This window comes from Pelodiscus sinensis, chromosome 5 (genome assembly GCF_049634645.1).
Source record: "Pelodiscus sinensis isolate JC-2024 chromosome 5, ASM4963464v1, whole genome shotgun sequence".
In the NCBI taxonomy this organism is placed as follows: Eukaryota; Metazoa; Chordata; order Testudines; family Trionychidae; genus Pelodiscus; species Pelodiscus sinensis.
The window spans coordinates 84,121,453-84,149,245 of record NC_134715.1 but is presented as its reverse complement, the minus strand read 5'-3'; the positions used below and the strand labels follow the sequence as shown (position 1 = coordinate 84,149,245).

Here is a 27,793-nt window from a genome sequence, read left to right as displayed (position 1 = left end):
TATATATGGTTGTTACTATTTTCTTCCACTATTTGATCTGAGGAAGTGGGTCTGGCCCACGAAAGCTCATCATCTAATAAGCCATCTTGTTAGTCTTTAAAGTGCTACATAGTCCTGTATTTTGCTTCTGTATGATCCATGAGCTATATCCTAAATCAGTTTTTAAATACTCAACACATTTTGTGAATAAGTCTAAAAAGAACATCCAACTTCCTTAACAATATAACCAAAAACACAAATTTATTTGGACTGTTCAGTAAACCAAAAAACTGGGAGGTTTTCAAATTACATCCATGAGAAAAAGAAAAAACATCTAAATAATAAAAGGCACTATTGTGCATTTTTTAATATTTTATTTATCTAGGTACTTACATTATAAGTTTATCATCATACACTTTATAGAAAGTCTGCAAAGACATTTTAGAAACAACAATTAAACATCTCTAGCTTTAGGTGGCTTGCTAAATGTAAAATGATGCTATCCAATGTTAGGTACAACATACACATCAATTCAAAAAACTACATTCAGCAGTGGTACTTGGGCATTAAAAAGTCACCAGTCAAGCTCTACTGGGTATTCTCCAGTAAGACATGCTGTACAATGGCCAATCTTTCCAATATGAGACTTAGTTTTAAGGCTGTTTTGATTTTCTTGCCTCGCTTTGATGCTATCTTGCACAGATGATACCAACCCTTCCACAGAAAGATAAACCACGCTGTCTGCTCCTAGGGGAAATAAAAATAAGAAAATTAAATATTAAAAGCTGCACTAGTATAAAACAAAATACAGCGAAAGCTTTATCATCTGGCACTCTGTTAACTAGCATTGCCCTCAGCCAGAATACCACAGTGTCTTCAGGTGCATGCGCCTGACTTATGCCTGTCCAGTTGGCCACTGCGGCTTCTGACAGCCAGCACTGCCAGCTGATGTCATCAGTAGGCGCATCCTTCCCTCTCAGCCTGCCCGGAGCTGCTAGGAACCAAATATGCCAGTAGGGGGTGGAGGCAGAACAATAAGGTTTGTTATCCAGCATATTCAATTAACAGCAACCCCCATTCCCCATGAGTGCCTAAATACAAAACTTTCATTGTAAAAGGATCTTGAACATGTAGTCACATTATTAGATAGGTTCCTTCTATATGGGACACCTCCCCTGCAAGGAAAAACCCATAGAATGGATTGTCTTTTCCATATTATACTGAACTGTAGTGGGGTCCCTTGTCAGCAAGACAGGAAGGGATGGTTCTGGTATGGAAAAGACTGAACCACGTTACTCATTTTGTTAAAATGGAAACTAAATCCAGCTGTTCATTAAGACTCTGAGCTCACTTCTATTTCAGGAGACAAATGTGCTACCATTCTACACTCTCCTTAGAAGCGGCCACATGTGTAGCTGTTTCAAGCTGTCTTTGTTCCATGACTTTTGTTCTTGCTGTACATGGACTATAATGCAGTAAGTGGTTCACAAATGCTTTATGGCTAGGCAATAATTTTTGATGGGGAAGCCACTGTAATAATTTTGTAAGTGGTCAAGGATCACACTCTTCTATAATATTAACGGTAGAGGTGTGGCATCTGGGATGGAGGTTGGGTGCAGAAGGGAGCTTGAGGTAAGGGATTGGGACACAGGATTTTAGAGGTGGTATGGGTGCAGGAGGAAGGGCAGAGGATTTGGGTTGGGGGATAAAGGGGCTGGGGTGCCAGAGGTGCAGGTGTGGGGCTTCTCCAGCCAGTCCAGGCCAAGCCCACCATACTGCACTATGGGCAGGGGTTTGGGGCAGCCCCTGCTGGTTAACTGGTTACCCTGGTAAGCATGCACGTACGGTGCAGGCTTGCCAGGTAACTGGTTAACCCTTTACATTGTATCACTTTTGTTAGTTCCAATATTGTGAATGGATATTAAAGTATGATCCTCCAGAAAATTAACAATACTTGTGCCATCACAATTAATGCTCTGAGGGAAAAAGGATTATTAAAAGGTTGACTGCATTGCTCCTTCTGTGGTTTGGTTTCAACTGCTCTGTGTGATTCTATGCCTCTCCTCCTCTACCACCTAAGCATTGTGCCAGAGTTTTTTCCCCCCCTCTGTTTTAACTCTGCAACTCTGTTCCTCAGTTGCTCTGTAACATCTAGCAACCAGATACGCTTTATCAAGTTTCTCTTGTTTTGTAATAAAAATCACTCCTTTTAAGCTGAGGATTTGATTCTTGTGTCCTGGAAGGTCTGTCTGTGTATCTGCATGCCTCTGAGTGAGGGGTCAGCAACCAGCGAATGCAGCTTGTTTTTCCTCTCTTCCTTTTTTTAAGCGCTTTTGGGGCAAAAGAGCTTGGGGTATCCTTGGGAGTGATGTCAAGTGTTCACCCCCAGTTTTAGGGGAAAAGCACTTGATGGTGGCAGCAGGTCCCCAAAATCTGTGTATTCTGATTCTTGGGGATAAGTTTTTGTAACCAGTGTCTGTAGAAGCAAGATTCTGAAGCTCTCTTGCGGGCCCTCACCTTCTGCACTCGGAGTGCCAGAGTGGGGAACAACCCTGACAGAAGGCCACTCCAAGATTTTGGCAAAGCTGCATTCTACGCAGGGGGCATGGGGTCTGGTATGCGGGTGGAGTGTAGAAGGGAGCTTGGCATAGAGCACTGGGGTGAAGGAGGTGGGGTGGGGTCTAAGAGGGAGTTTAGGTGAAGGAGGGGGGTTATGATTTGGGGCAGGGGCTTGCAGGGTCCAAGAGGGAGTATGGGCAGAGCCGTCGTTAGGATTTATGGTGCCCTACGCAGGATTATTAAACTGGTGCCCCTATGCCTAGGTTTGTCAAGCAAAAAAAAAAAAAGGAACCCACCAATACATTAAAATCACGTTCCTCCCCAAGACCTCACCCCTTTGAGGCCACATCCTCTCTGTTCCTCTCCATAACTTGCTATCCCAGCCATTATAGACTCTCACTTGGTTGAGAGACGAGGTGCAGGCTCTGGGGTCGGAATTAGGGATCTGGGTGTGGGAAGGAGAAGAGGATGTTGGCTCGGGGAGGAGGTCCAGGCTGGGGAGTGTTGGGCTCAGGTGGAAGGTTGGGGTGCTGAGCAAGCCACAGGCTTGTGGATATGAGGGTGCAGGAGTTTGTGTTGGATATGTGCGGGGCTCAGGGCAAGGAAGTTGTGAGTATGATAGGCTCAGGACACACATTTGCCATGTGGGGAAGATGCAGGAATGTTGTGGCAGAAGACTGAGGATGTAAGAGGCTCAGGACTGGGGGTTTCAGTGTATGATAGGCTGATTTGGGGTCAGGTGGTGCAGGGGTGTTATGATGCTGCAGTGAGATGGGGATTTGGCCCCAGTTAGGGGTATGTTGGCCAGGCTTCATTTTTAAATAAAATATTATGTCAAACTCAAAAGGTTTTAGCACTGTCTTTATATAGGAGAGGGGCTGGGAACCTGTTTTGAGTCAAGGGTCACTGACCCACAGAAAAGTCAGTTGGGGCTACACAAGTGAGATGCAAAAAAAAAAAAAAAAACCACACACACCCCCACCCACCCCAAGCCTCATTAATGCAGTTCCAAGGATGCTGGCACAGCTGGCAGGGTGCTGGAGCCAGGAGCAGGGTGGTGCTGGTGACAGTGTTGGTGGGGGCAAAGGACAGAGGCAGCTGGGTCCAGTTCCTGGCAATCCTGCAGCACCTCTGGGAAATATGCAACTGCACTCGCCCCTCCCCAAACAGCTAGCATGCAAGCTGCCTGAGTAGCAGGGGCTGTTGCACCCCAACAACTTACCTCAATGATGCCATCCTGCGAGGAGGGGGGAGGGCATGGGGAGTCCCGGGAAATCGAAGCTCTGTCCCCCCGGGAGGAGTCATCAGCACAGCACTGTCACTCTCGTAAGCCCCGTAATCTCTTCCAGCTCCCTCCTGAGTTCTGCACCCTCTACCTCCTGCCCTGACTCCTGCTCCCCCACCTCCCTACCCTGAGCCCCCCCCATCAGACCCTGTGCCCTGAATCCACCCCTCCTGCCCTCAATCACCTTCTGCCATGAGCTGCCCTCACAAACCTTCCAGCCCCATGCCCACATATCTTAACTCCTACCCCTTACCAAGAGTCCCCCATATCTCTGCCCTGACTCCAGCCCTGCAACCTTATACTCCAAACCTAACGCCCCGCACCAAACCCTGTGCCCTCAACCCCCTACCTCCTGCCTTCCTGGACAGCCAGTTCTCTCCCATTTCCCCTCCTGATCTTCCCCAGCCAGCGCCCCTGCACCGCCCCCAGCTCTGCTTCCCGCCAGCCCATTCCTCTTCCTGATTTCCCCTGGCCAGCACCGCTGCACCCCCCCTCCACCAGCCTCGCAGCCCCCCAGCTTTGCTTCCTGCCCACCCACGATCAAGTGGGTCTGTTTTTTTTTTTTGGGGAGGGGGGGGGGGGTTCTACTTGGTAACCCTACCAGCAGCAGCATCCACGTGAACAGCTCAAACCAGCTGAGAGGGTTCTCCCCTCTCAGTTGTTCTGCAGCATTTAAACACACCGTGCAGGCACTCCCTCGGCCCCACACAGTGCCCGGACTGGCACCGGGGAATTTAAAGTGCCAGTCCCTCCCCTTCCTAGAGACCCCAGCAGCCAATGCCTTCCCTCATACTGTGCTGCAGGCTGAGGCTCTCTCTAGGACCCAGCAGCCCTGCTGTTGTCTGCTCACTGCTTCCTGTTTCTGCGGGCAGAGTGGTGCCCCAGAAATACTGTGGTGCCTACGCAACTGCTTATTCTGCGTATGCCTAAGGACGGCCCTGAGTATGGGAGAGGATTCTGGCCTTGGGAGGGTGGGGTTGTAGGAGGGTGCGCAGAGTGTGGGAAGGAGTTGTGACCTGGACGAGGTGGGGACGAGGTGGGGAAGAGGATACAGAGGATTTGGGTAGTGACTTGTGGCAGGGAGTTGAAGGGAGAGAAGAGCTGCAGTGCCAGAGGCAGGCTCCTGCTGGGAGGCACTTACCTAGGTGGCTCCTAGTCAGCAGTCTTGTTGCAAATATATGCTCTAGCTCTAGCAAATATTGCTTAAAGTTCTAAAATATATTGCATGTATTTTATTCATTTATACCTAAGTTTTAAAATGAAATACCTTCAGTTCAAGAAAAATATTTACACAAAAATCTACAATTTGAGTGTTACGGAAAACCAGCAATTGTTTATAAATTAAGCACAATAAAAAAGTTTTGCTAAATTTTTATCACTACTCCATATTTTTCAATCCATCTTCCTAAAGTTTTGCCTGCCCAGTAGTTATTCTGGGAAGCTTGGCAAGAATCAAAACTGGAACTTTAAAAATATAGTATTTTAAAAGTGTGTATGTAGTTTACTTTTTAAAAGTCATTTGAAAGTTCTATACATTTAAAGGAGGAAGAACTATCAACTGCGTCACACAAAACAGAGCTAGTATTAATGTGATCTGGTGTAGGTGATCTAATGAAAAATTCATTAGAAGCTCAGTTCTTTTTTTTTTTTTTTTTTTTAAAGTCAGTTTTTCCCACTGAAAATTTTTGATCGTGACTATTCCTCATAACAGAAAACTTTTTTAAAAAAGGAATATAATTGTAGCATTTACCTATGTATTTTGCAAGGTCATGAAATTCAGGTCTGTTGGCAATGAGTTCTTCTTTTGTTGGAATATTTATTCCCATGTAACAAGGAAATCTTATGGGAGGTGAAGCCACACGGATGTGCACCTGAAGGAAAACAGTTTCAATAATACATTATCGATTAAAGCTTTTATCTTGATAAAAGTCATTGCTGTTACTTAATGTTATAATCAAACATGAAAGCCCCAATCCTGTAAGATGATCAGCACAGATAAAGACCGGTCTCTACTTGGAGCCCCACTCTGCATGCATATAAGGATCCTCTGTGCACATCACATTGCAGGATCAGTGTCTTGGGTCTCTCCAGACTCCAAAAGAAGGATATCGGTAAAGAGATTTAAAAGTAACATTAAAAGCTTTTAAAATGGCTCTTCATTTTACAATAAAACAATTTTGTCTTTGCAACTTTTCTATTAAACACAGATTTTATTTAAAGTTGTGAGTAATCCAATTGAAATTTAATGGGGATACTTATGGTTATAAAAATAAGCACACGTGTAAATGGTCACAGGCTCTGTGTCTAGTTTGTGTTTACTGACAGCTTTGGTTATTCAGAGCACATTTGCTTTTGTGACACAAACTAGCACATTGATTCATATATGAAACAGAAAGTTAAACTAGAAGCAATATTTTCCTTGAGATTTAGGACAAGTGCCTATTTACCTAAGAAGTAGGGTTAAAAACAATACCACAGCAGTGATACAAGAGGTAGAAAGATACAGCAGCCACACTGATTGATTTTTAGATAAAACTTTCTTGATTTGTCAATTACATTTTAAGCCATGTCTACATTACCATTTTTGTTGGTATAACTTATGTAGCTCAGGGGTGTGGAAAAAACACACCACCTTCCACGCAATAGAAGTTACACCAACAGAAGCATTTGGTAGACAGCACTATGTTGGCAGGAGAGTGGCCACGAGTGATCTTACAGCAGAGCAGCTACATCAGTAAAGCTGTGCCACTGTAAGCGTGCTGATGTAGACACACCTGTAGTTTAAAATAGGGAACGTTATCCCTTTTTTTACTCCTTCTTGCATTCAAGTTTTTCTAATGCAGATTTCCCTAAGATCAAGGAATCACACAAGAAATTTTTGTACCCAGTTATCTTTGTACTTATTATTGCATATTTGCTTTATGTTTTTACTAGCTTTCTTCCTACCACACCTACTAAATGCACTAAGAAAGTGTTTCTCAACTTTTTTTTTTAATAAAGTAGCCCTTTAAAAAATAAAATAAATAAATAATAATAATTAAAGTACCCCCAATATCTACAGTTTTCAGACACACACATTTTTTCCCCACCATTGCAACACATTTGTTTAAACAACTTAATCGTAGCCGGGCAGGCAATGAATATTTTGGGTGTAAAAAGTACAAAAATAATAAAGGTCTGTAAAACTCAAAACAAGAATTCAATTTTCTCCAAATTTCAGTGGTGTTGACATACCCCCCCAGACTTCTTGAGTACCCCTAAGGGTACTCTTACCACTGGTTGAGAAACACTGCACTAAGGGAAACATTCTGAAGTGCAAATTAAACACTCTATCGCGTGTTTATTCCAAATTTCCTTGTACATTTGCGTTTTAGCTGATGAAAGTGACCGTACCTCCTTAGCACCAGATTCCCTGAGCAACTTTATTATGGGAGATATTGTATTGCCTCGCACAATAGAGTCATCAATTAGCACAACTCTTTTGCCTTTAAAGTTGTCAGATAGGACTCCAAATTTTTTTGCCACTCCAAGCTGTCTTAACCGCATATTTGGTTGAATAAAAGTTCTTCCGACATATCGATTTTTACAGAGTACTTCAACGTATGGCAGCCCACACTACAAGGAAGAGAGAGTTACACACACAGTTAAATAAAATAGATACAGTAAACTTCTGATAATCTGGCACCTTTAGGACCCAGGGGGTGCCAGATTATCAAATATGCCAGACTATCAGAAGGGGGGGGGGGCTATGAGGGGTCTGGGGTGGGGGGATGGGGGGGCGGTGCTGCAGGACCAGGGCGGTGCTGCGGGACCAACTCGGCAGAACCCCAGCTGCTCTGCCCCGGGCGTCCCCAAGTCAGCCGCTGCTGAAACAGACCAGTGGCTGACTTGGGGAAGCCCGGGGCAGAGCAGCTCCAACTGTCCGGCTGGCCGGATAACTTCCGGGTTCCAGGTGGTGCCGGACTATCAGGAATGCCGGACCACTGGATGCCGGACAACTGGAGTTTTACTGTATGTTAAAAATAAGGATTGGGATTGTAACTATTTTGAAGATTTTTAAAGATGACCTGCAGATTAAGGCTAATCAAAGGCCTTTAGCAAAGCCAATATAGTGGTATCAGTGAAGAGCCCTAGTAGACAGGAACAGCCTTTTTAAACTATATGTTGCACTGGTGCAGCATACCACAATATGAAACCAGGTTCACATAAAATCCACAAGAGGAAACACCAAACAACTTCTTACCTATATTTTGAAATTGTCCTTCAAGATGTGTTGCTCATCTCCATTCCATTTCAGGTGTGTGCCTGCCCACGTGAACAATTGGAGACTTCTGCCTTAGTTGTATCTGTAGAGTTAGCGGTGGTGCACTCTGGAATGCCGCACTTACGCATCGGTATATCAGGTGCTGGCAGCCAGCCCTATGCCCTCTCAGCTCCTTCTTGCTGGCAACTTCAAAAGAGCAGCAGCAAGGCAGATAATGGAATGGACATAAGCAACACATCTTGAAGAACAACAATTATGAAAGGCACGTAAGCATTTTTTTCTTGTTCAAGTGCTTGCTCATGTTGATTCCATTCTAGGTGACTCATAAGCACTATCCCTAGAGATAGGCTCGATGTTCATAGTGGTGTGGCTTGCAGCACTGCTTTACCAAAGCAAGCATCGTCTTGAGCTCCCTGGGAAAGCACATGTGGACATGTGAACAGGTAGTGATCGTGCAGATACCTTAAATGAGCACCTAGCCCAGGAAGGCCACTGCTAAGGCCTGTGGTCTATTTGAGCGCATGGAGATAACTGCTAGTGGAGACACCTTTACTTGATCATAAATGGATGTAGACAGTGATCCAAGATGAAATCCTCTGGGAGGGGGGAGGACACCAGACAACTTTTCATCCTATCTGCCGCTGTGGAGAATAACCGAGACAACTTGCTAATGGTTTGGTCCTGTGGACGTAGAAGGCTAGCACTCTCCTGGTGTCCAGTGAGGCTTTAGAAAGAAGACTGACAAGAGTATGTCCTGGTTCATGGGAAACCCTGAAGGCCCCTTAGGCAGGAAAACCAGACCCAGCTGCAGTTGGACCTTGTCCTTGAACAACCTGGTATTCTGAGTTCTGAGGCAAGTGCCCTAATCTCAGAAACCCTTTAGGCACAAGTTAACTGCCACCATGAATGACATCTTCCAGAAGAGCAGAAAATAACAGGACACCAAGGGCTCAAAAGGGGCTCTTCATGAATTGCACAAGTACCAGATTATTGTCCCATGGAAGGACAGCATCCCAGATTTGAGGGAGAACTGCTTCAGACCTTTTAAGAACTGTATTCATCATGTCATGCATGAAGACTGATCTACAGGAACGAGGAAGGTAAAAAGCCTATATGACAGCCAAGTGGACCTTAATGGATGAAAACAACAATCCCTTGAGTTTAAGATGCAGAGAGGACTGCTCAGGCCCAACACTCTAGGACAAAGTCCAGCACATGAAGCATTTTCATTCAGCCAGATAGATGGCTCTAGTGACTGGCTTTCTGCTTCCCAGAAGGATCTGCTAGACTCTGGCTGAGCACTCCTCCTCCTATGTAGTAAACCATGAAGCAACCAAACTGCGAGTTGCATCGCTGTCAGGTTTGGGTGCAGAAGCCAGCTGTCATGCCGCAACAAGAGATCCAGCCAGCGGGCAACAGTATCAGGGCCAATGCTGACAGATCTGTAAGCATGCTGAACTAGTGCTGGCAAGGCCAAGCCAAGGCTACCAAGATGACCAAGGTCTTATCCTGCTTAATCTTCAGGAAGCCCCGATAGAGGAATGGCACTAGTGGGAAAGTGTACAACAGAGCCCCCCATCCCAGGAGCAGAATGGCAACCAACAGGTAGTGCCTGTTGATCCCACGGAATAAGTAGAAATGGCACGTCCTGTTCTGGAAAGTTGTAAGCAAAGTCCATCTAGGGAAATCCTCACCTTCAGAAGATAGGGTTGACCACATAAGGGTGGAGAGACCATTCACAGTGAGATGAGAATATTCTGCTGAGGCGACCTGCTTAGTTCCAGAAAAGTATGCTGCCATGAGATAAATGGCATGCTGCACACAAGTCCCAGAGCCAGCGGGCTTCCTGACACAGGGCTGTTGATCTAGCTTTTCTTTGTTTGTTGATATAAAACATCATGGTGTTGGTCAGGACTTGAACCAACTTGTCCTGCAACTGGCATTGAAAAGCCTAGCAGGCCAGGTGACCTTCCCAGAGCTCCCTAACATTCGTGTCAACAGTCAACCACTGACCAGCATCCCTATATACTGAGCCCACAGGTGAATCCCCCAGCCTAGATCGGAGGCATCAGACACCAGAGTCAAGGACATGGAGGGGGCTGCGAAGGGAGATTCCTGTAAGACTGATGCAGTGTCCTGCCACCACACCAGAGACACGTGAACAAGGTCTGACACTATAACTACCAGGTTCAGGTTGGGCTTGTTGAGGATGCAAACCAATGCCAACTATATCCAGCAGTCAGAGATGGAACCAGACATGGTGGACCATGGAAGTATAGGCTGCAATATTACCTATCAACGTTAGGCAGCTGCAGTTGGGGGTGAGTGAATGATCCTTACAATGGGGGATTACATCAAACATGGCTTAGAAGCAGGACTCCCCATGAGGAATGTTTTTGCCCACATTAGAGTTGAGAACCATCCCTATATACTCTACATCTGCGGTCACCAACCGGTAGATCGCGATCTACCGGTCGATCTCAGGGGCTCTAAGAGTCGCTCTAGAGCCCTCTCTCAACTGAACGCCTGCACAGTACATTTCAATTTGATTTCCTCATTTTAGGAGCAGCTACTCACCGACCAACAGCATAGGTAAGTAGCTGCGAGGAATGGTGGGAGCTGGGAGGTCGGGAGGGCTGACACACCCCGGCCAGCTGGCTGTGGCTTTCAGCTGAAAGAGGCTGCCCTGCGCTCCAGCTGATCCGGCAGCTTCTCCTCTGTGCCTGCCCACATGAAGTGTGGGGCACCCTGGCTGAGCACCATGGCCAGGGTGGAGCGAGGTCCACGGATCAGCTGGAGTACGGTTCAGCCTCCTTCAGGCTGAACACCACAGCCAGCTGGCCAGGCAGCTTCCCCTCTGCACCAGCCCACGTGGAGCATGTTGCACCTTGGCTGAGTGCCATGGCCAGCTGGCCGGGCAGCCGCTTCTCTTCGCCTCAGCCCAGAGGGAGCGCAGGATAGAGGCTTCCCCTCCATGGCTGGTGTAGGGAACTCCCTGCCCCCAACCTTTTTACCTCTCCCCTGCTCCCCTATTCCCTCTCCCTTGCCCTCCACCCTGCTGCAGAAACCTGCCCTCTCTCTGCAGAAACCTGCCCCGCAGCACCCTGCCCCCCCTGCAGAAACCAGTTCCCTCTGGCACCCTGTCCCCTACTGCAGAAACCTGTCCCCCTGACTTCCCCACTACAGAAACTTGTCCCTCTACAGAAACCTGTTCCCCACAGCACCCTGTCCCCTGCTGCAGAAACCTGTCCTACCACCCTGCCCCCTCTCCCCTGCCCCCGCTGGCACCCTGTTCCCTGCTCCAGAACCCACTAGCACCCCTCCCCAGTACTGTGTTTCCTTTGCTCCCAAATGACTTTTCTATGGGTCAGTGACCCCCGACTCAAGGCAGGTTCCCTGCCATTCTCATAAATAAAGACAATGCAGAAACTTTTTGTTTAACATAGTATTTTATTTAAAAATGAAGCCTGGCCAACTAACCCCCAATTGGGGCCAAGCCCCCACCTGGCCACAACCACTCCTGCACTCCCCCTTCCCCAGACTCTAGATCTGAGCCTATCAAACACTAGAACCCCCTGCCCTGAGCCCCTCACATACTCCAACCCAAATTCCTGCACCCTCACAAGCCTGTGGCTTGCTTAGTACCCCAACACTGCCCGGCCTGGAGCCCCCTCCCCGAGCCAGTGTCCCCTTCTTCACCTCCTCCTGCATCCAGATTTCCTCCCAGAGCTTGCACCTCACTCCTTCCCACACCCAAATTCCTCATTCCCACCCCAGAGATTACACATCCTGTCTCAACCCAGCGAGGGTCCAGCTAGACTGCAGGAGTTTTTCAGGATTCTGGAGCTATCCCAGAAAAACTCTTCTGCATCCAGGGTTGCGTTTGTTCTTCCGCTTTTTTAGTGGAAGAGCAAACATGCTCTTTCGGTCACTCCTATATTCCTCTTTCCACAAGGAATAAGGGAGGTTCCGAAAGAAGGGTTTTTTTCTCTGACATTTGGTCCAGTCTAGACAGGCCAAATGTTGGAAAAACCTCTTCCTACAAAAGCAGTATAAAGGTTGGGGATAGCAAGTGATGGAGAGCAGGAGAATAGGGAGGGCGGGGCTTCAAGGAAGGAGTGGGGCTTCAAGAAAGGAGCAGGGCGGTAGATCTTAGCTTGGTCTGTCATTTAAAAAGTGATCTTGGGTGTAAAAAGGTTGGAGACGACTGCTCTACATGTTGCACTGGCACATTGGCTGACTTCTTTTTGTTCACTAGCAGCCCCAAATTGTGGCCTGCAGCTCACACCCAATTGAGGCTGCTCTGCACATGATCCTATGGCTTGCCCTCGATGAGCCAATCATCAAGATAAAGATAAACCTGGACCTCAACAGGCATCTCAAGTAAGCAAGCTACTGGGTCTATGCATTTTGCAAAAGTCTGAGAGGCAAGGATAGGCCAAAGGGGAGAGTTGTAAACTGGAAATGGCCCTCGTCCACTATGACGCATAGGAATTGGGTGCTGGGAAGATACAGACATGGAAATAAGTTTCACTCATGTTGAGTATGCATACCAGTGTCCCAAATCTAGGGAGAGAACGATGGAGGCCAGAGATATAATATGAAACTTTGACTTCTTGAGATATCTGTTGAGTCATCATAGGAATGTAATTTTGCTCTCAGGATCAAGAAATAATGTGAGTAGAACCTTTTCCCCCTCATTTTCTCAGGGACCTCCTCTACTGCCCACCCTGGCATTCAGCTGTTCACCTCCTGAACAGGGAACTGCTTGTGAGAAATGGCTCTGAAAATGGACGGGGAAGAGGAAGGTTGCAAGGGTGAGGCAGCTGAAAATTGGAGGGTGCAGCCTGATGTCATGCTGCTTAACACTCAACAGTCCAAGGTAACCCTTGATCAGGCTGAATAGAAAGGACAGACATGGTTGAGGAAAACCTGGTTGAGGCAAACATAGGGAGGTGACATTGGGGTGTGTCATTCTTGAATGCACCCTCAAAGTGAGCACTTCCCACCCTGGCGGACTTTTGCCAAGCAAGGCTGTGCCAGTGCGCAGGAGAATGAAGGGCAGCAGCAGCTGAAACCAACATCCCTTTTCCTTGCAAGTCCCTGCTGAGGCTGCCACTGCCCTGGTGGGAGGGTTGGTTGGAATGGCTGCCATGCAGACTGAGGATTATGCATCCTCAATAAACAGAGAGCAGTGTGAGTGTCCTTTAGGCCATGTGGCATCGTGTTCTTCCTGTCCTGATATGAGACACTTCTCTTTTATATGGGTCTCTTCAAACAGCTGCTATGCAGGTCACTAATAAGCACAGGCTTGTTGCAGTCCAAGCAGGACTTAAAACCCAGATTACCTGATCACAAGCTAACTAAAACCAGAAAAAGAAAACTACCACTGACTACTTGCTAAGCAAGGGAAAGAGGTGCTCCAATTGACCACTATGGGAGGTAAGAAAGAACTGAGAATGTGAAGCAGGGCCAGCGGCACCTGATATACTGATGCATAAGCGTTCCTCTCCAGAGGGCACCACAGCCAACTGTGCTGCTAAGGCAGAAGTCTCTGAAAACTGTGCACATTCATACATCTAAAATGGACTCAACATGAGCAGGGACTTGAAGAACCATCATCTTTATGGTAAAGGAGAGTCTAGAGTAGGGATGTTAAGATTAGATTAATCAACTAATCGAATAGTCGATGGAAATTCCATCAACTATTCGATTAGTTGATAAAGGTGCTTCCACTTTGAAACGTAGCAAGAGCCTGCCCGGCAGTTGCTACATTTCAAAGGCGGAAGTGCCGCATGGCGTTCTGCTTTTGAAACACACAAGAGCCCCTGCTAAGACTCTTGTACATTTCGCTGCTGTGCCCCTGCTCCTTCCCACTGAGCTGGAGAGAACCAGCTTTTATGCCGGCTGCTCCTCCTCTCCCCCCCCCCCCCTACTTGCTGGCTCTTTCTGATAGAGACAGTGGGGGTGGAGGTAAAGAGGGAAGCAACTAGTTGACTAGTGTGTCAACTATCCAATAAGCTTTTACTTATTGGATAGTCAATTAGTCGCTCACATCCCAAGTCTAGAGTATTGCACAAAAAGTTAGAAACACTAGGAAGTGAGGGGAAGAATCAATATTAAAAAAGAATCCATCCAGGATACCTTTTGTGCATAACCTAGTGCTGCTGGTGTTGCAGATTCTGGTACTGTGCTAACCAAGTCTGCTTCCACTGGTGCTTCAATAGCAAGCTGCTGGCCACATCTTCTCCTGACTGAATACACCATTTGACCTATGGACATTGGGAGGATAATAATTGTTTTAATTTATGTATATCTGATTTAGCTGTCATCTTGTACACTAGAGGAAATTCTACAGTAAATTTTAAGTACAGTTATTTAAAGAAAAATAGGAAGACTCAGTAATAAAGAGATATTCACAATCACAAATCACCTTACACCTTTCATTTCCTCCGACACTATCCATGTTGCTTTCCATCTTTCAGTGAGGACCAAATCCTGCTTGTTTTATTGAGGTCATTATACTTATTGACAGAACTAGTCACTTGAGTAAGACAAGCAGGATTTGAACCTCAATTTTTATTCTCTCCATTGCATTTGATGAAAAACCAGGCTAAATAGCTTATAATGAGCATCAAATAGAGGCCAGTTCTAAAACAGTTTTAGCATGTTAGTAATCATAAGAAAAGGATGATAACTAATAGAACTGAAAACTAAATTAAAAAGCATTCATAGGAATGGTTGTTTCTTGTAAGGCAAGGTACATATGCTTTAATAAATCCTAAATGTTTTCTAAAATGATAAAATAGTATCTTATATACCAGGTGGGGAACTTTTTTGGGTCAGGCACAGCTATACCCACAGAAAAATCAGTGAGGCGGAGGTCAGCAGGAGCTGGAGTGCAAGTATGGGCTCCTCAGTGCTGGGTAGAGAGGAGCCCTGAGCTCTAGGGGCTGGATTGAGGCAAGCTGGGGGCCGCAATTGGCCTCTGGGCCTAAGGTTCCCCACCCCTATTATACATTTTAAGGCCAGAAGAGACCACTAGATTATGAGACCTCTTCAATTTAGGCCAAAGAATTTAATCCAGTCACTCCAGTACTAAGTGTGCTGATTAAATGCAATTTAAATAGTCGATGGAATTTGCATCGACTACTTGATTAGTCAGTAAGGGGGGGAAACTGCAGATCCGACCCTGGAAGATAACCCCGCTGAAGCTCTGCCTTTTAAATGTAATAAGAGCCAGGTCGCTCTTACTACATTTAAAAGGCAGAGGCGCAGCATCTGGGACTAGGTGCGAGCCGGGACTCAGATGTCCCAGCTTGTGCCTGGTCCTCCACTATGCCTCTGCCTCCACTGCCCCACCCCCCGTGCAGATGGTGCCCGAGGTGTGTATGGAACCTGCTTTTAAGAGGTAGCTGAGGAGGAGGGAGAGAGGAAGCAACTAGTTGAGTAGTAACTCGACTAGTCGTTTATGTCCCTACCCAGTACTAAACTCAATAACTTGTGTTGACTACAACATATCTTCCAAAAAGGCATCCAGTGCTGATTCAAGGACATCAAGCAAAGTACAAATCTACCACTTCCATTAGTACTTGATTCCATTGCTTAATAACTCTCAATTTTTAAAAAAACAAACAAACTGTACCTTATCCCTAAATTTAATTTGTTGGGATTTACCTTTCCAGCCATTGTTATGCCTTTTTCTGCTAGATTACTATGACCTTTAGTTCCCAATTTCTCCCCAGGAAGGTCCCTTCCCAATCTTCATTTGAAAAGTTAAACAGATTTAGCCCCTTTAGTCTCTCACTGTTAGACCTTTATTTCCAGCCACTGAACCATTTTTGTGGCTTTTCTTTACACCCTCTCCAATTCTTCAATATCCTTTTCAAAATGTGGTCCCCAGAACTGGATGCAGTATTCTAGTATTGAGTGCATCAATGACGTATACAGAGAAAAACCTCTTCCTTCCTCCTACTCACTAATCCTGTTCATAGACCCAAGTATCGCCTTAGCGCCCTTTTGACATAGCATTGTCGTGTGAGCTCCATGTTAAGCTTCTTGTGCACTGTGTCCCCTCAATTGTTCAGAGAGTCACTGCTTTCCAGGATACAGTCCCCCATATCAATATGCCTGCATCCCTTGTGTTCACTATACATTTATCTTCATACCTTCAAAAATACTGTCGGGCCTTGCAAAGTAGACATATTCAAAGATACAGAAGGCAGGTGGATCTCCTTCAGGTCTTGGTACGATTTCCAGTGTTTGGACATCATATCTGGATATCTTCACAATCTCTCCAGGGAGGACTTCGCGATAATACCTGGAAGTAATATTTGCAGTTTTTAGAAATTTCCATACTTCTGCATGTTAATTTTAGAATACTGTCTGAACGTGGTGTTTTAGATGCTGCTTGTAATTATTAGAACTGGGAGCACTGGCTGTTGGGAGCCTGGAAGCACAGGAAATAGGAAGGAGGGGGGAGAAGATTAGCCAGGGCTGAGTGAGAGTTACAGAGGGGTGCAGCAGCTTTGTAAAGAGGTTTCACTTTTGGTAAATAAAGTCTTTCTGAAGTTTGTTAGGACCTTGCTTGCATGATACAACGTGAGTTTAACAGGACGTGGCTTTCGGATATTCAGAAGTCACACATTATTAGATGATTATTTTAAACTTGACCCTTTGGCTCCCAGAATTGGACTTTGTCAGCGCTAATGTAAGACTAGTGCAGTAACACTGGGAGCTTATATTAGTACCTGAAAAAAGGTGAATTTCCAGTCTTAGCACTAAAGGTTAAGGACATCCTCCCATCACATGAAACAGTCTAGAAGACACTAAACTGAGATTAACATACATTATTTACAAATTTAAGGTAGAGTCAAGTCCTGGTCATCATGAGATGGACAAATGGACTCTTAATATAGTCTTCAATTGTTTAGTCGCTTTTCTATGAAAGCTGAAGAATACAAATCATGCCATAAAATCAAGATGATGTGGAATGAAGAATGTAGTCATAAGAACTGTCACAAAAGTTAGTAACTAAGGTCTTGTCAATATCAAAATAGAAGAAGAAACTATATATTGGTCGACGGCAGCTACAAAATTAGTAAGGGTAGGATTATTGGAATATAAATCTGTTGTCCACATACTTAGATTATATACTTTCATAATTAGCACAATCATTAGAAAAAAATTGAAATGGGAGATGTTAGTTTCTATTAGTAGACTTACTACTGTTGTTTAAGTGTACACCTTCAAATTGACATTCTTGGGGGAATTCTGTGCTACTGCAAACTCATAATAGGATTCGTGTCCAGCTCGGAAAAGATGCAGTTCCACCTTTCACCCACCAGAGGCTGCTGTAGTACCAGAACAGCCCACAAGCAGCTGCATTCATTATACCACCCTGCCAGTGGAGCTGTTACCTGAATCTTTTGTGGTCTGTATTATTAAACATATTTGCTGACAGATATTTTGAAATGCCTTATCAAAATAATTGAAACTGGCATGATTATATGGTGTTATTTTGACAAATAAAATATGCAGAATTTTAAAATGTGTGCAGAATTTTTAAGCACAGAATTCCCCCAGGAGTAAATGGAGTTGAGTTATCCAAATCATTCCATCCAGTCACTAGAACGTAAATAGCAAAAGGAAGCAGTTCATTTTCACAATACTTATATTTTTCACATTTACTGACCATGAATCAAGATATGCATATGTTCAGTACTGAAAAATATTCATTGCACATCAGACACTCCAGCAGATGCAGACTGAGTGACTGATGAATGCTGGAGATGCAATTTAGAAAGGGATGCATATTCCTTAGCCAGATACTGAAATTAGTGGACTAGCTGATAACATTGATAAAACTTGGTATTTATATATAGTGCAAGAGGCCTCCACTGATGATTCTTCATAGAAGTATCTCCATCTCAGAAGGTGGGTCCAAAGTAAAACAAAGCTGGTGCCAACAGTTATTGATACATAGATATGACAGAAGTCATCACAGAGGAGAACACAGAAAGAAGCTACCATGCAACAATGTAATAGATTACTGAAAGTGTAGTCAAAAGTTACTGGTTTCCAATTTTTGCTCTGAATTTATTTTAATTTTGTGATTGTGCATTTCCTGCAATTTTCACCTTGATTGTTCCACATTAAGCAGACACAATTTTACACACAGATTTGTTAAATGCCTGTTTAGCAAAGTATGTGCACATTCCTCATTATAGGTATGAATGGGAATTTGTGGATTTCAAAGACATTTAATTTTCAGTGAAAAAACGAACTACAGTGAACAGAGAACATTTATCCTGTTTTTTTAAAAAAAACTATCTATAGGGCTTGTCTTTATTAATTTCAGTAACGCCTCAACTTGAATCCTGCCTGCACATAAAAACTCAACTTGAGTGTGGAAGAGATTCTAACTGAGGTGGCTAACTGTCAGGAAATACAGGATACAATCAATACAACTCACCAGATGGTATTAATACAACAATTCCACAGCTGGATTATTTTACATTGTCACTCTGTTCAAAGCTAACTGAAAAACAATTAAACTACAGTGAAGCTACAGCCATAGAATTTCTGCAGATGACTTCAGAATACACTATTACCATATTTCTTTAAATCCATAAACTGACAGATACAGCACAAAAGATTACATGTGAATGTTATCATTGGCTAGTGAAATCTCTATTCATTGTTTGAGGTATTTACAAGTCATCTTGTATACAAAGGAACTTACTGTGCACCAATAGATAAAAAGCTACAGGATTCAGAGGAGACCACCCATCCTTCTGTTTCACTGTTTTTCTTCCCTGCAATGAAGTTTTCAATTAAAGTAACATTATCTTCACAGTCCTTGGAACTATCATCACTAAATTCTTTACATTTCTGCAGCCATTTACTTTTGTAATCACATACTCATGCAAGTCAAATAGTCATGATTTCTGAATAGAAAGTTTGTAATCAAAAACTGCTGTAACATTTCTTGAAAACTATTCTTACGGGAACATTATATTATCTTGTCCTTGAGAGATTAGAAGCAACAGTTTCACACGGTCACTGTTCACAAGAACAATTCAGATGTATTACTCTTTCCATCCCCTCCAATTCCCATCTCAATAGATTTTTGGGCCCCAAAATTATGTATATCCATGCTTTTGTTTTACTAAGAAATTCCTTATTCTCTGTATATTAAATAGCTACTCCAGTGCTACTGAAATCAATAAAAGGGTTCTCTGGGACTTTAGTGGACATTGACTGGGCCTAAAGTGAAGATTCTCAAAGATAGGCAAATGAAAGGAAACAAATGGGCAGATCAGTGATGTAACAGGATAAACACGCCAATATATTTGGATGTTATGAACATTTTCTAACAGATGATTCTTAGAAAAAGCTCACACACAATCCCCCATGCCGTATCAATTTATTTGGACAAATAAAGGATTTATACATTCTTCCTGCAGTTAAAAGTGTCACGTTCCTACATTTTTGGCACAGTAAGTCTACATGGCTTCTCCCTGAAAATTACTGTTCTCTCTCAGGGCACTGAGATGGGAAGGTGTGTATAATTCTCCTTGGGGATTACCTTCCATGAAAGACCAGATCTTATCACAACTCAGAAAATTTTGGCTTGCAAAAACATGAAGAGCCTTTGTTCAAATCCACATATTTGAATTTTTATGTTAACTCCTTCCCATAATATATGGGCAAATGGATTTCCCAGATCCTCCCAGAAGAATCCCTAAAAAAAGCTTTTTCCATCAATAAAGCAAATAAGTGCCAGTATTCAATGCTTATAAGCAACCCTACAACAGAAGACAAAGAAGAAAAAATAGGTCCTGTATCTGGCTACCCCCACTTTTCTCCGCAGTCAGAAGGGAAAAATCTCTCACCAATTATCTCTGCTGCAGCTGGGCTGCCTCTCCCTGCTGCTGCCAGGAGAGAAGAAGGGTTTACTCTTAAGAGATAAGGGATGCTTCCAATTTCCTTAAAATTTCATCCTATCATTGAAATGTATTTTACAACTCAACCAATATTGGGATATTACTGTTCCCGATATTCAGACCCAGCAATATTTTTAAGAAAAATAATTTCAAATATATGAATGTAGAGATGATTCCCTCCTTAAAGGCAAATGTATTATTTATATTGCTCTGTACATGTAAACACACTGATGACTGGTTATCTAGCCTTTACATAGTATTTACCTTTTCCAGTCATATTGCCTACTGAAACGAGACGACCAATGCAGAGTGGACGATTCCCATAGGGATCACGTACGGCATAGATTATGTCTTTATGCATCATTAGTAGTGAATATGATGTAGGAGTTTCATTCATTAAATTTTTTATTCTGAAATGAGATGAAGTAAATACAATAGGCTATGTTCTGTTACTTACTACTGCTGTATTTCACATTCAATACTTGTTTCTAATTCCAGGGCCCACCCCTTACCTTGCCACCCAGTCTGGGGTATCATCATTCTCTAGTGGAGGTGTGAATGCCAGCAGCTGGGTGATCAATTCGCTGTCAGAACTGGTAGACAGTCCCACACCATGTCTCATCAGCTTTTAAAAAAAAATAAGTTAAAATACAGTGTTATCAGTCTATGAAACCACTGCACCATGTTTAGTTACATGCCCTGAAACTTTAACATAGATGTGTCATTAAGAGCCCAAACCATGTGCTATATATTTTGCCCAAGGAACTTGTGCACAAAATCATAGAACTGGAAGAGACCTCAGAAGGTCATCAAGTCCAGCCCCCTGCTCTAGGCAGGACCAATTCCAACTAAATCAACCCAGCCAGGGCTTTGTCAAGCCGAGACTTAAACACCTCTAGGGATGGAGACTCCACTACTTCCCTAGGTAACCCATTCCAGTGCTTCACCACCCTCCTAGTGAAATAGTTTTTCCTAATATCCAACCTGGACCTCTCCCACCGCAACTTGAGACCATTGCTCCTTGTTCTGCCATCTGTCACTACTGAGAACAGCCTCTCTCCATCCTCTTTGGAACCTCCCTTCAGGAAGTTGAAGGCTGCTATCAAATCCCCCCTTACTCTTCTCTTCTGCAGACTAAACAGACCCAAGTCCCTCAGCTTCTCCTCATAAGTCATATGCTCCGGCCCCCTAATCATTTTGGTTGCCCTCTGCTGGACCCTCTCCAATGCGTCCACATCCTTTTTGTAGTGGGGGGCCCAGAACTCATATAAATCAGCTCATATAAAACAACACATTGAACTGCATCCCTCATCCTTCTTTTCATTGCTTTGCTAAGCATAAACCAAAGTTCACACACCCTAATGTCCACAATGCTAATTGGGATCTGGAGATTTTGTCACTTTCTCTGTTGCTTACACAGTGAACTCAAGCAGAGCGGAGAACAAGTGGAGAGAGGAAATAGAGATAAACAGTGAATGGAGAAGTGACTGACGAGAGAGTGTAAGAGGAAATAAACAGCCCAAGATGTGATAGACTAAATCCAGTCTGTAATCTTTCTAGTCTTGTGAGCTCAACACGAAGTGCATCTAAGGAAGAGACCACACCTGCAAAACATCTAGCCTGCTGTTCATGCATATTCAGTGTTTTACGCTAACCTTTGTAGGTCATCTCACAGCCTAAAGCAGTGGTCACCAACTGGTAGATCGTGAAGCCTCTGACAGGTGATCTTGACTGATTTGGCCAAGAGGCCATCAAGTGCTGGCTCTTCAGCTGCCCGCCCCCCGCTCCCCTTAACTGCAGTGCGTCTCCTGCCCTTTGCCTTGGAGCTGTCCCCTTAGGAGCCTCTGGCTTTCTGTGTAGGGCAGGGGAGGGTGAGGGGTGCTCATCCCAAGGTGCCCCCTCTCCCACCCTGTATCTCATCTCCACAGAGCAGAGAGGAGGCACAACAGGACTCAAGATGGAGTTTACTGACTGCTTCAGGGAGTGGGTCTGCCTTATCCCCACTGCACCACCCATCAGGAGCTACTTGAGGTAAGCAGTGCCCAGCTGGAGCCCACATCCCAAAACCCTACCCCAGTCATGAACCCCCTCCTGCAACCCAAATCCCAGCCCCAAGCACCCCTGTATCCAAACGCCCTCCCAGAGCCTGTAGCTAGAACCCCCTCCGGCACCCCAACTGCCTGCCCCAGGCTCAGCTCAGAGCCCCTCTCACACTCCAGATCCCTTAATCCAAGACCAGAGCCTGCAACCCAACCCTCTGCCCCTGCCTGGTGAAAGGTAGGGAGGGTGGAGGAGGGAGGGGAAACTGGAATGAGCAGGAGGTGGGGTAAGGGTGTTTGGGTTGGAGGTAGAGCTTGGATTGCACTTAAATTCAAAAAGTGATCTCGTGCTTAAAAAGGTTGGAGACACCTGTCCTAAAGAATAAAAGGCTGGATGCCATTTTAGTCCATCACCACATTTACAGCAATGCTTGATCATAAAGTTAACCCATCATTTAAAAACCAATCACAGTATTTATCTTGATACATTCTTGTGCTGGTAGTAACATCCACCAATTGACAACATTATGACTAAAGTACCACTACCTTTAGAAAGTTACATTTACAGTTCTTTGATGTTGTTGTATGTTCCCTTTTCCTTTGAACAGGGTTCAAAGCATCTGTGAAGTTTTTTATTCTGCTCTGCAATGTTCTCCCCCCCCCTCTTTTTTAAAAGTCTACAATATCTAATTTTTTACTAACACTATATAGTTTCCACTACCATTTTCAATGTCCATTATAACTTTCTCAAACGGATGACAAAAATAGATACGTTAGATGAGGACATATCAATATATTGGATTAATTTTTCTAATCACTCTTTGCTTTCTCTAATGACTACCATTCAATGGACAGATTCAAACTGAGCTATTTATAGCTGTATATGAATTAGCTGGCCTATGGGATCAACAAACAGAACAAAAAAGAAAAGGAGATTATTATTCCCTAAAGGATTTGAAAATTAAAAACTTTGTTTGTCAGTGTGCTGCCCAATCTAATACTTCAGAGTATGGACTTCTTCACCATTGTCTTATGTTTTCAGCAACATAAAGGATTATGTATTACATAAGAGGTGTGACTAATTTTTGCCTCCTACTCATTAATATAGGATACTGGAAAACCCAGGACTGATTCCTACCTTTCTTCTGAGTTGTTTGGCATTTATTAATTCACCATTGTGTGCCACAGCAATCTTTCCATGAAGAGTTTCTACAACAAAAGGTTGGCAGTTCTCTAATTCAGAGATTCCTGAAGTGGAGTACCTGGTGTGACCAATTCCGAGGTTTGAAACATACAGCTTCTTCAGATTGTCTTCACTGAATACATGATTAATAAGACCCATACCCTTGCAGAAAAAAAAATATATTTGTTATTGTTTCCAGCAATACCATCTTTATGCCAGCACTTTACAAGCAAAAGGAAAAAAGCCCACAAAGAAAGGGTAATAAAGGAAAACTTACCTCTAGAAAGACAAGATAGGCAAGTTTCAAGAAATGGGAACAATATATGAAGAGGCCATGGAGTCACCTGTTTATATCAGGTTAACACACAACATTGGGGACTGGGGAGAACTTATTTGGAGCATATTTTGTTTTCAGACAATAAGAAAATATCCATCAAAAAGATTTATCCATTGAAAAGGCAATAAGAAATATCACTCAAAAAGAAAATATCCACTGAAAAATCACTAGTAAAAGAAAGTTTGGGGATGCTGAGTTTATATCCAAATTTAATGCAAGAAGTTCAAGTAGCTTTGCTCTTTATTGTTAGTTTAAGTTGTAAAAGCTCAACTACATTCATTCTTTAATTTTAGAGAGGATACTGTAAAACAAAAATATTTCAACACCAGATATTTGTGCTTTTCTTGAAGAGAAATCAGATAATATATATCAGCACCATAATGAATCTGTTTTTTACACCAGGTTCATGAGCCCCAGAAGATCCTAGTGTATTCAATAGTCAAGGCAGTGCTGCTCCTGGCAACAAGCATTGTAAGGGAGACATTTTAAAAGCATGTGTGGTCTAAGGCTATGTCTCCACTTGCTGCATGGGAGATCGATCTTCTGGCATTCAATTTAGGGGGTCTAGTTAAGACCTGCTAAATTGAATGCCGAGGGCAGCAGCTCTGGTTGGTGCTGTTACCTCTCAGTCACAAGGAGTAAGGGAAACAGACAGGAGCATTTGCTTCCATCAGCCTCCCTCTGTGAAGACGGTGTCAAGCTTGTCTTAAAGTAAGCCAACTCCAGCTACATATTTTGCGTGCCTTAATTTGACCTTCCAGGGTGTAGTCCTGGCCTAAGTAATTAAACCACAGGACAAGACTGGGAATTAAGAGCTCCAATTTCTATTCTGAACTCTGGCAAAGACTTTTTTTGTGACCTTCAGAAAATTTCTTCATGTGTTTAAATCTCTGCAACAAACATGATATTTACTTCATTGGAGTTGTGCAACTTTATTCATTAAAGAGTTTTGAATGTCTTGGAGGCTCAGAAGTTACATTGATAAGCACAAAATAAATAACTAGATGTGAGACAAGGAAATGTACAAAATACTGTTTGAATCTGAAAGCTAAAGGAAAGAAGAGAGATGTTAGCACCAACCGAATTTCAATGAAAAACATAAAACGCTACTATGCAACAGATAAATACAAGACATGGCAAAAAGAGCAAGTTCCGGACTATACACCAAGCTGCATTAGTATACCTAAGGCCATGTCTACAACTATTGCTGCTATAAGCAGTCCAGCTATGATAGCGCAGACGTTTCCCATATCACTGAAAGAAGTTTTTCAGTCAATGGAGCTAATCCACCTCTCCAACAATACGGCTATGTTTACACTGGGGATTTGGCTGACCTAATTATAGGTGCTCAGAGCACAAAATTTTTCACAGCTCTGAACAAAATAGCTAGGTCAACCTAATTTAAGTGTAGGACAGATTTCATGATATAACTTTAGGTCAATTTAATTACATCTGAGCAGAACCCTTTATAGGCTCTTCATTTAAAACAGTGCGTGGGTCAGGCCAGTAAATTCACAATGCAAGCTAAACATAATTTTATTAGTTTACATTGGTTATGGTCACACAGGAATTTGCGCCAGTTTTAATTAAATCAGTTTTAAACTAGTACAACTTCAAGGGCAAAACCTTATTCACTGGTCTGTGCCATGCACATTCTTTTTAAAACAATAGGCCTCTGTAATAGACAGCAAGAGGGGCATGTGGGTCTGCGGGAGCTGATACATGTGGGGAGCTGGCTTGAAAGTTGGCTCCCCATGCATATTTGCTCCCACCTCCCCGCTCACCCTCCTCACTGCTATAACTCTATCAGAGGCAGCAGTGCAGGAGAAAGGGAGGCAGGAGGATACAACGCTCCTGGGGAGCCTGCTTAAAGTCAGCTTCTCATGGGCACTGGCTCCTGCCCCTCCCCGGCTGCCTCTGGGTGTGTGTAGGCTTATCAGTTTGCTCAACTATATGCTAACATCCCTACTATGACTTAAGACCAGTGAAGGCTTTGGCTATTTTAGGCCTGTTCACATACTCTGGATTTCTATCAGGTTGGTAACAGAGAGAAGATTCTTCAGATTTCTCTTCAGTCTCTGGATCTATTAATTTTAGTGTGCACCCTTTCACTCTTTGATGCATCCTCCATGATACTTTCTGAAGCCAGAGTCAGTCACAGATAGGTCTGCATCTAGGCATTAAGGTGTAGCTAGTTTCAAAGCTTGTATTCTTTTTTATCTTACTATTTTTCCCCCCATTTTACCAGAGCCCTGATGGTTTCACACATCACTACCTACGACTGCCAGGACCAAGCCATTTCATTCACCAGAGCTAATGCATTAGCAGAAAGGGGCTCTGGTGCTGACTGCTCCAGAACAGATTGCTTTTTGCTGCAGTGAAAAGTTAATTGCAGCATGATTGGAGCTGTGTTGGTCTCAGGATTTTAGAGAAACAAGGTACATGAGATAATATCTGTTATTGGACCCAGAGCCGGACTAAAGGGAGGGCGAGACAGGCAGCTGCCCAGGGCGCCAACCGATGGGGGGCGTCTGATGGCAGCTGTAAGGGATGCACGGCACCCCTCAGAGCTGCCATCAGGCACCGTGCACCCGGCTCCTGGCGGGCTGCAGTGGTTGCCTGGGGCGGGAGCCGCATTAACCCCCGCAGTGCTCTTCCCCCCACGGCTGCGGGGCTCTGCACAGCCAGGCGTGGCCTGGCCAGGCGGCCCTGGGCTGTGCGCCAGCGGCGATGGCAGGCAGTGCATGTGCCGTGCGCCCGCCCACGCACCCCGTGGGCAGTCTCGCATATGCGTCGTGTGCCTGGGGGCGGGCCCACGCACCCTGGGGGCATGCCCACGCATGCCCTATGCACCACCCGCCAGGGGCCCCAAAATAGCTTGAGCCAGCCCTGATTGGACCAACTTCTGTTGGTGAAAGACAAGATATTGCTTCACCCACCTTGTTTCTTTGAAAGGTTGAAGCAGCCTTGAAGGATAACCGGTTTTGTTTTTGATTTTTTTAAAATAAGCTTAATGCTGGTCTATACACCAGTAAGTTAAAGGATAGAATCTGGTACTCTCATTGTGAAAAAATCTTGTTATTTTTGATCTCTTGATTATTTCCTGAAACAGAGACTTTCCTTGTGTACCTCAGTTGGAAATTTGATATTTTTCCCCTGACTTTTCCTTTGAATACTCCTTATTTCTATCTATTCTTGAAGACTGATTTTTGTTTCATTTCTTTAAAATGGCAGAAAAATAGTAAAAGCTCTTAAATGTTTACCTTGTGCACTTTGAATGTTTGGGCTGAGTCTCCATCACTTGTCACTATTCCACCACTCTCCTGGCCCCTGTGGAAAAAATTAGCATAAGCACAGACTGACTCATGGAATACAACATCCGAAGTATTAACTTGTAAAGAGTAAGAGAACACAACACTTTTTAAACACAAATTGTTAGGTGCCTTATTTTTATGGACTTACAAGAAATGTAGTTTTGATAGGTTCGTGTTGCACTTTATATAAAACAATAGGCCAACATCAATTAAAGTCTTTCCACTAACTTCAACAGGTGTTGACATTTTATAGTCTAATTCCAGCATGGACATAAAATACTAGCAGCTCTTTGAATTGAAAGGCCACTTAAAATGGGGGCAGTTTCCAGCTCTCCATTAAACATTTATACACTCAGAAAAGGCAAAACAAAAACAACAAACAAACAAAAACACCTTATGTTCAACCCAATCTGACTTTTTCCTTCAGACTGTGGTTTGATTTTTTTAAGCCTGGGCACTCAATTCTCTTACTCAGGCACCAAAATATGAATCCAAAGTAATGAGTTAGCAACTACAACAGGTAGGATACCTATACTATATCAAAGAAATTTGTGCACCCATATGCAAAACTTCTTAACTTCTCTCAAGTAAGAAAATTAGGCATAAGAACATAAGAACGGCCAAACTTGGTCAGACCAAAGGTCCAGCTAGCCCAGTATCTGGTCTGCCAACAGTGGCTGATCCAGGATGCCCCAGAGGGTGGGAACACAACAGGTAATCATCATGTGATCCCTCTCCTAGCATCCATTTTCAGACAAACAGAGGCTAGAAACACCATTCCTACCCATCTTGGCTAATAGCTATTGATGGACCTAACCTCCATGAATCTAGCTCTTTTTTGAACCCTATTGAAATCTTCACAACATCCTCTGGCAAGGAGTTTCA

The 27,793-nt window shown here is 43.9% G+C and overlaps 1 protein-coding gene across 1 annotated transcript in view; it reads right to left on the bottom strand.

Moving 5' to 3' along the window:
• Nucleotides 1-223: 223 nt before the first annotated feature.
• Nucleotides 224-27,793, bottom strand: part of PPAT (phosphoribosyl pyrophosphate amidotransferase) — an 80,855-nt gene continuing 53,285 nt past the window's right edge. The window contains exons 2-11 of the mRNA XM_075930381.1: nt 26,858-26,924; nt 23,213-23,419; nt 20,548-20,660; nt 20,300-20,445; nt 18,832-18,904; nt 16,256-16,407; nt 14,232-14,359; nt 7,217-7,438; nt 5,574-5,694; nt 224-726 (exon numbers count right to left, since the gene is read on the bottom strand). Coding sequence (XP_075786496.1) covers nt 554-726; nt 5,574-5,694; nt 7,217-7,438; nt 14,232-14,359; nt 16,256-16,407; nt 18,832-18,904; nt 20,300-20,445; nt 20,548-20,660; nt 23,213-23,416 — 1,332 coding nt within the window. The 5' untranslated portion in view covers nt 23,417-23,419; nt 26,858-26,924 and the 3' untranslated portion in view covers nt 224-553. The remainder of the gene's footprint in view (nt 727-5,573; nt 5,695-7,216; nt 7,439-14,231; nt 14,360-16,255; nt 16,408-18,831; nt 18,905-20,299; nt 20,446-20,547; nt 20,661-23,212; nt 23,420-26,857; nt 26,925-27,793) is intronic.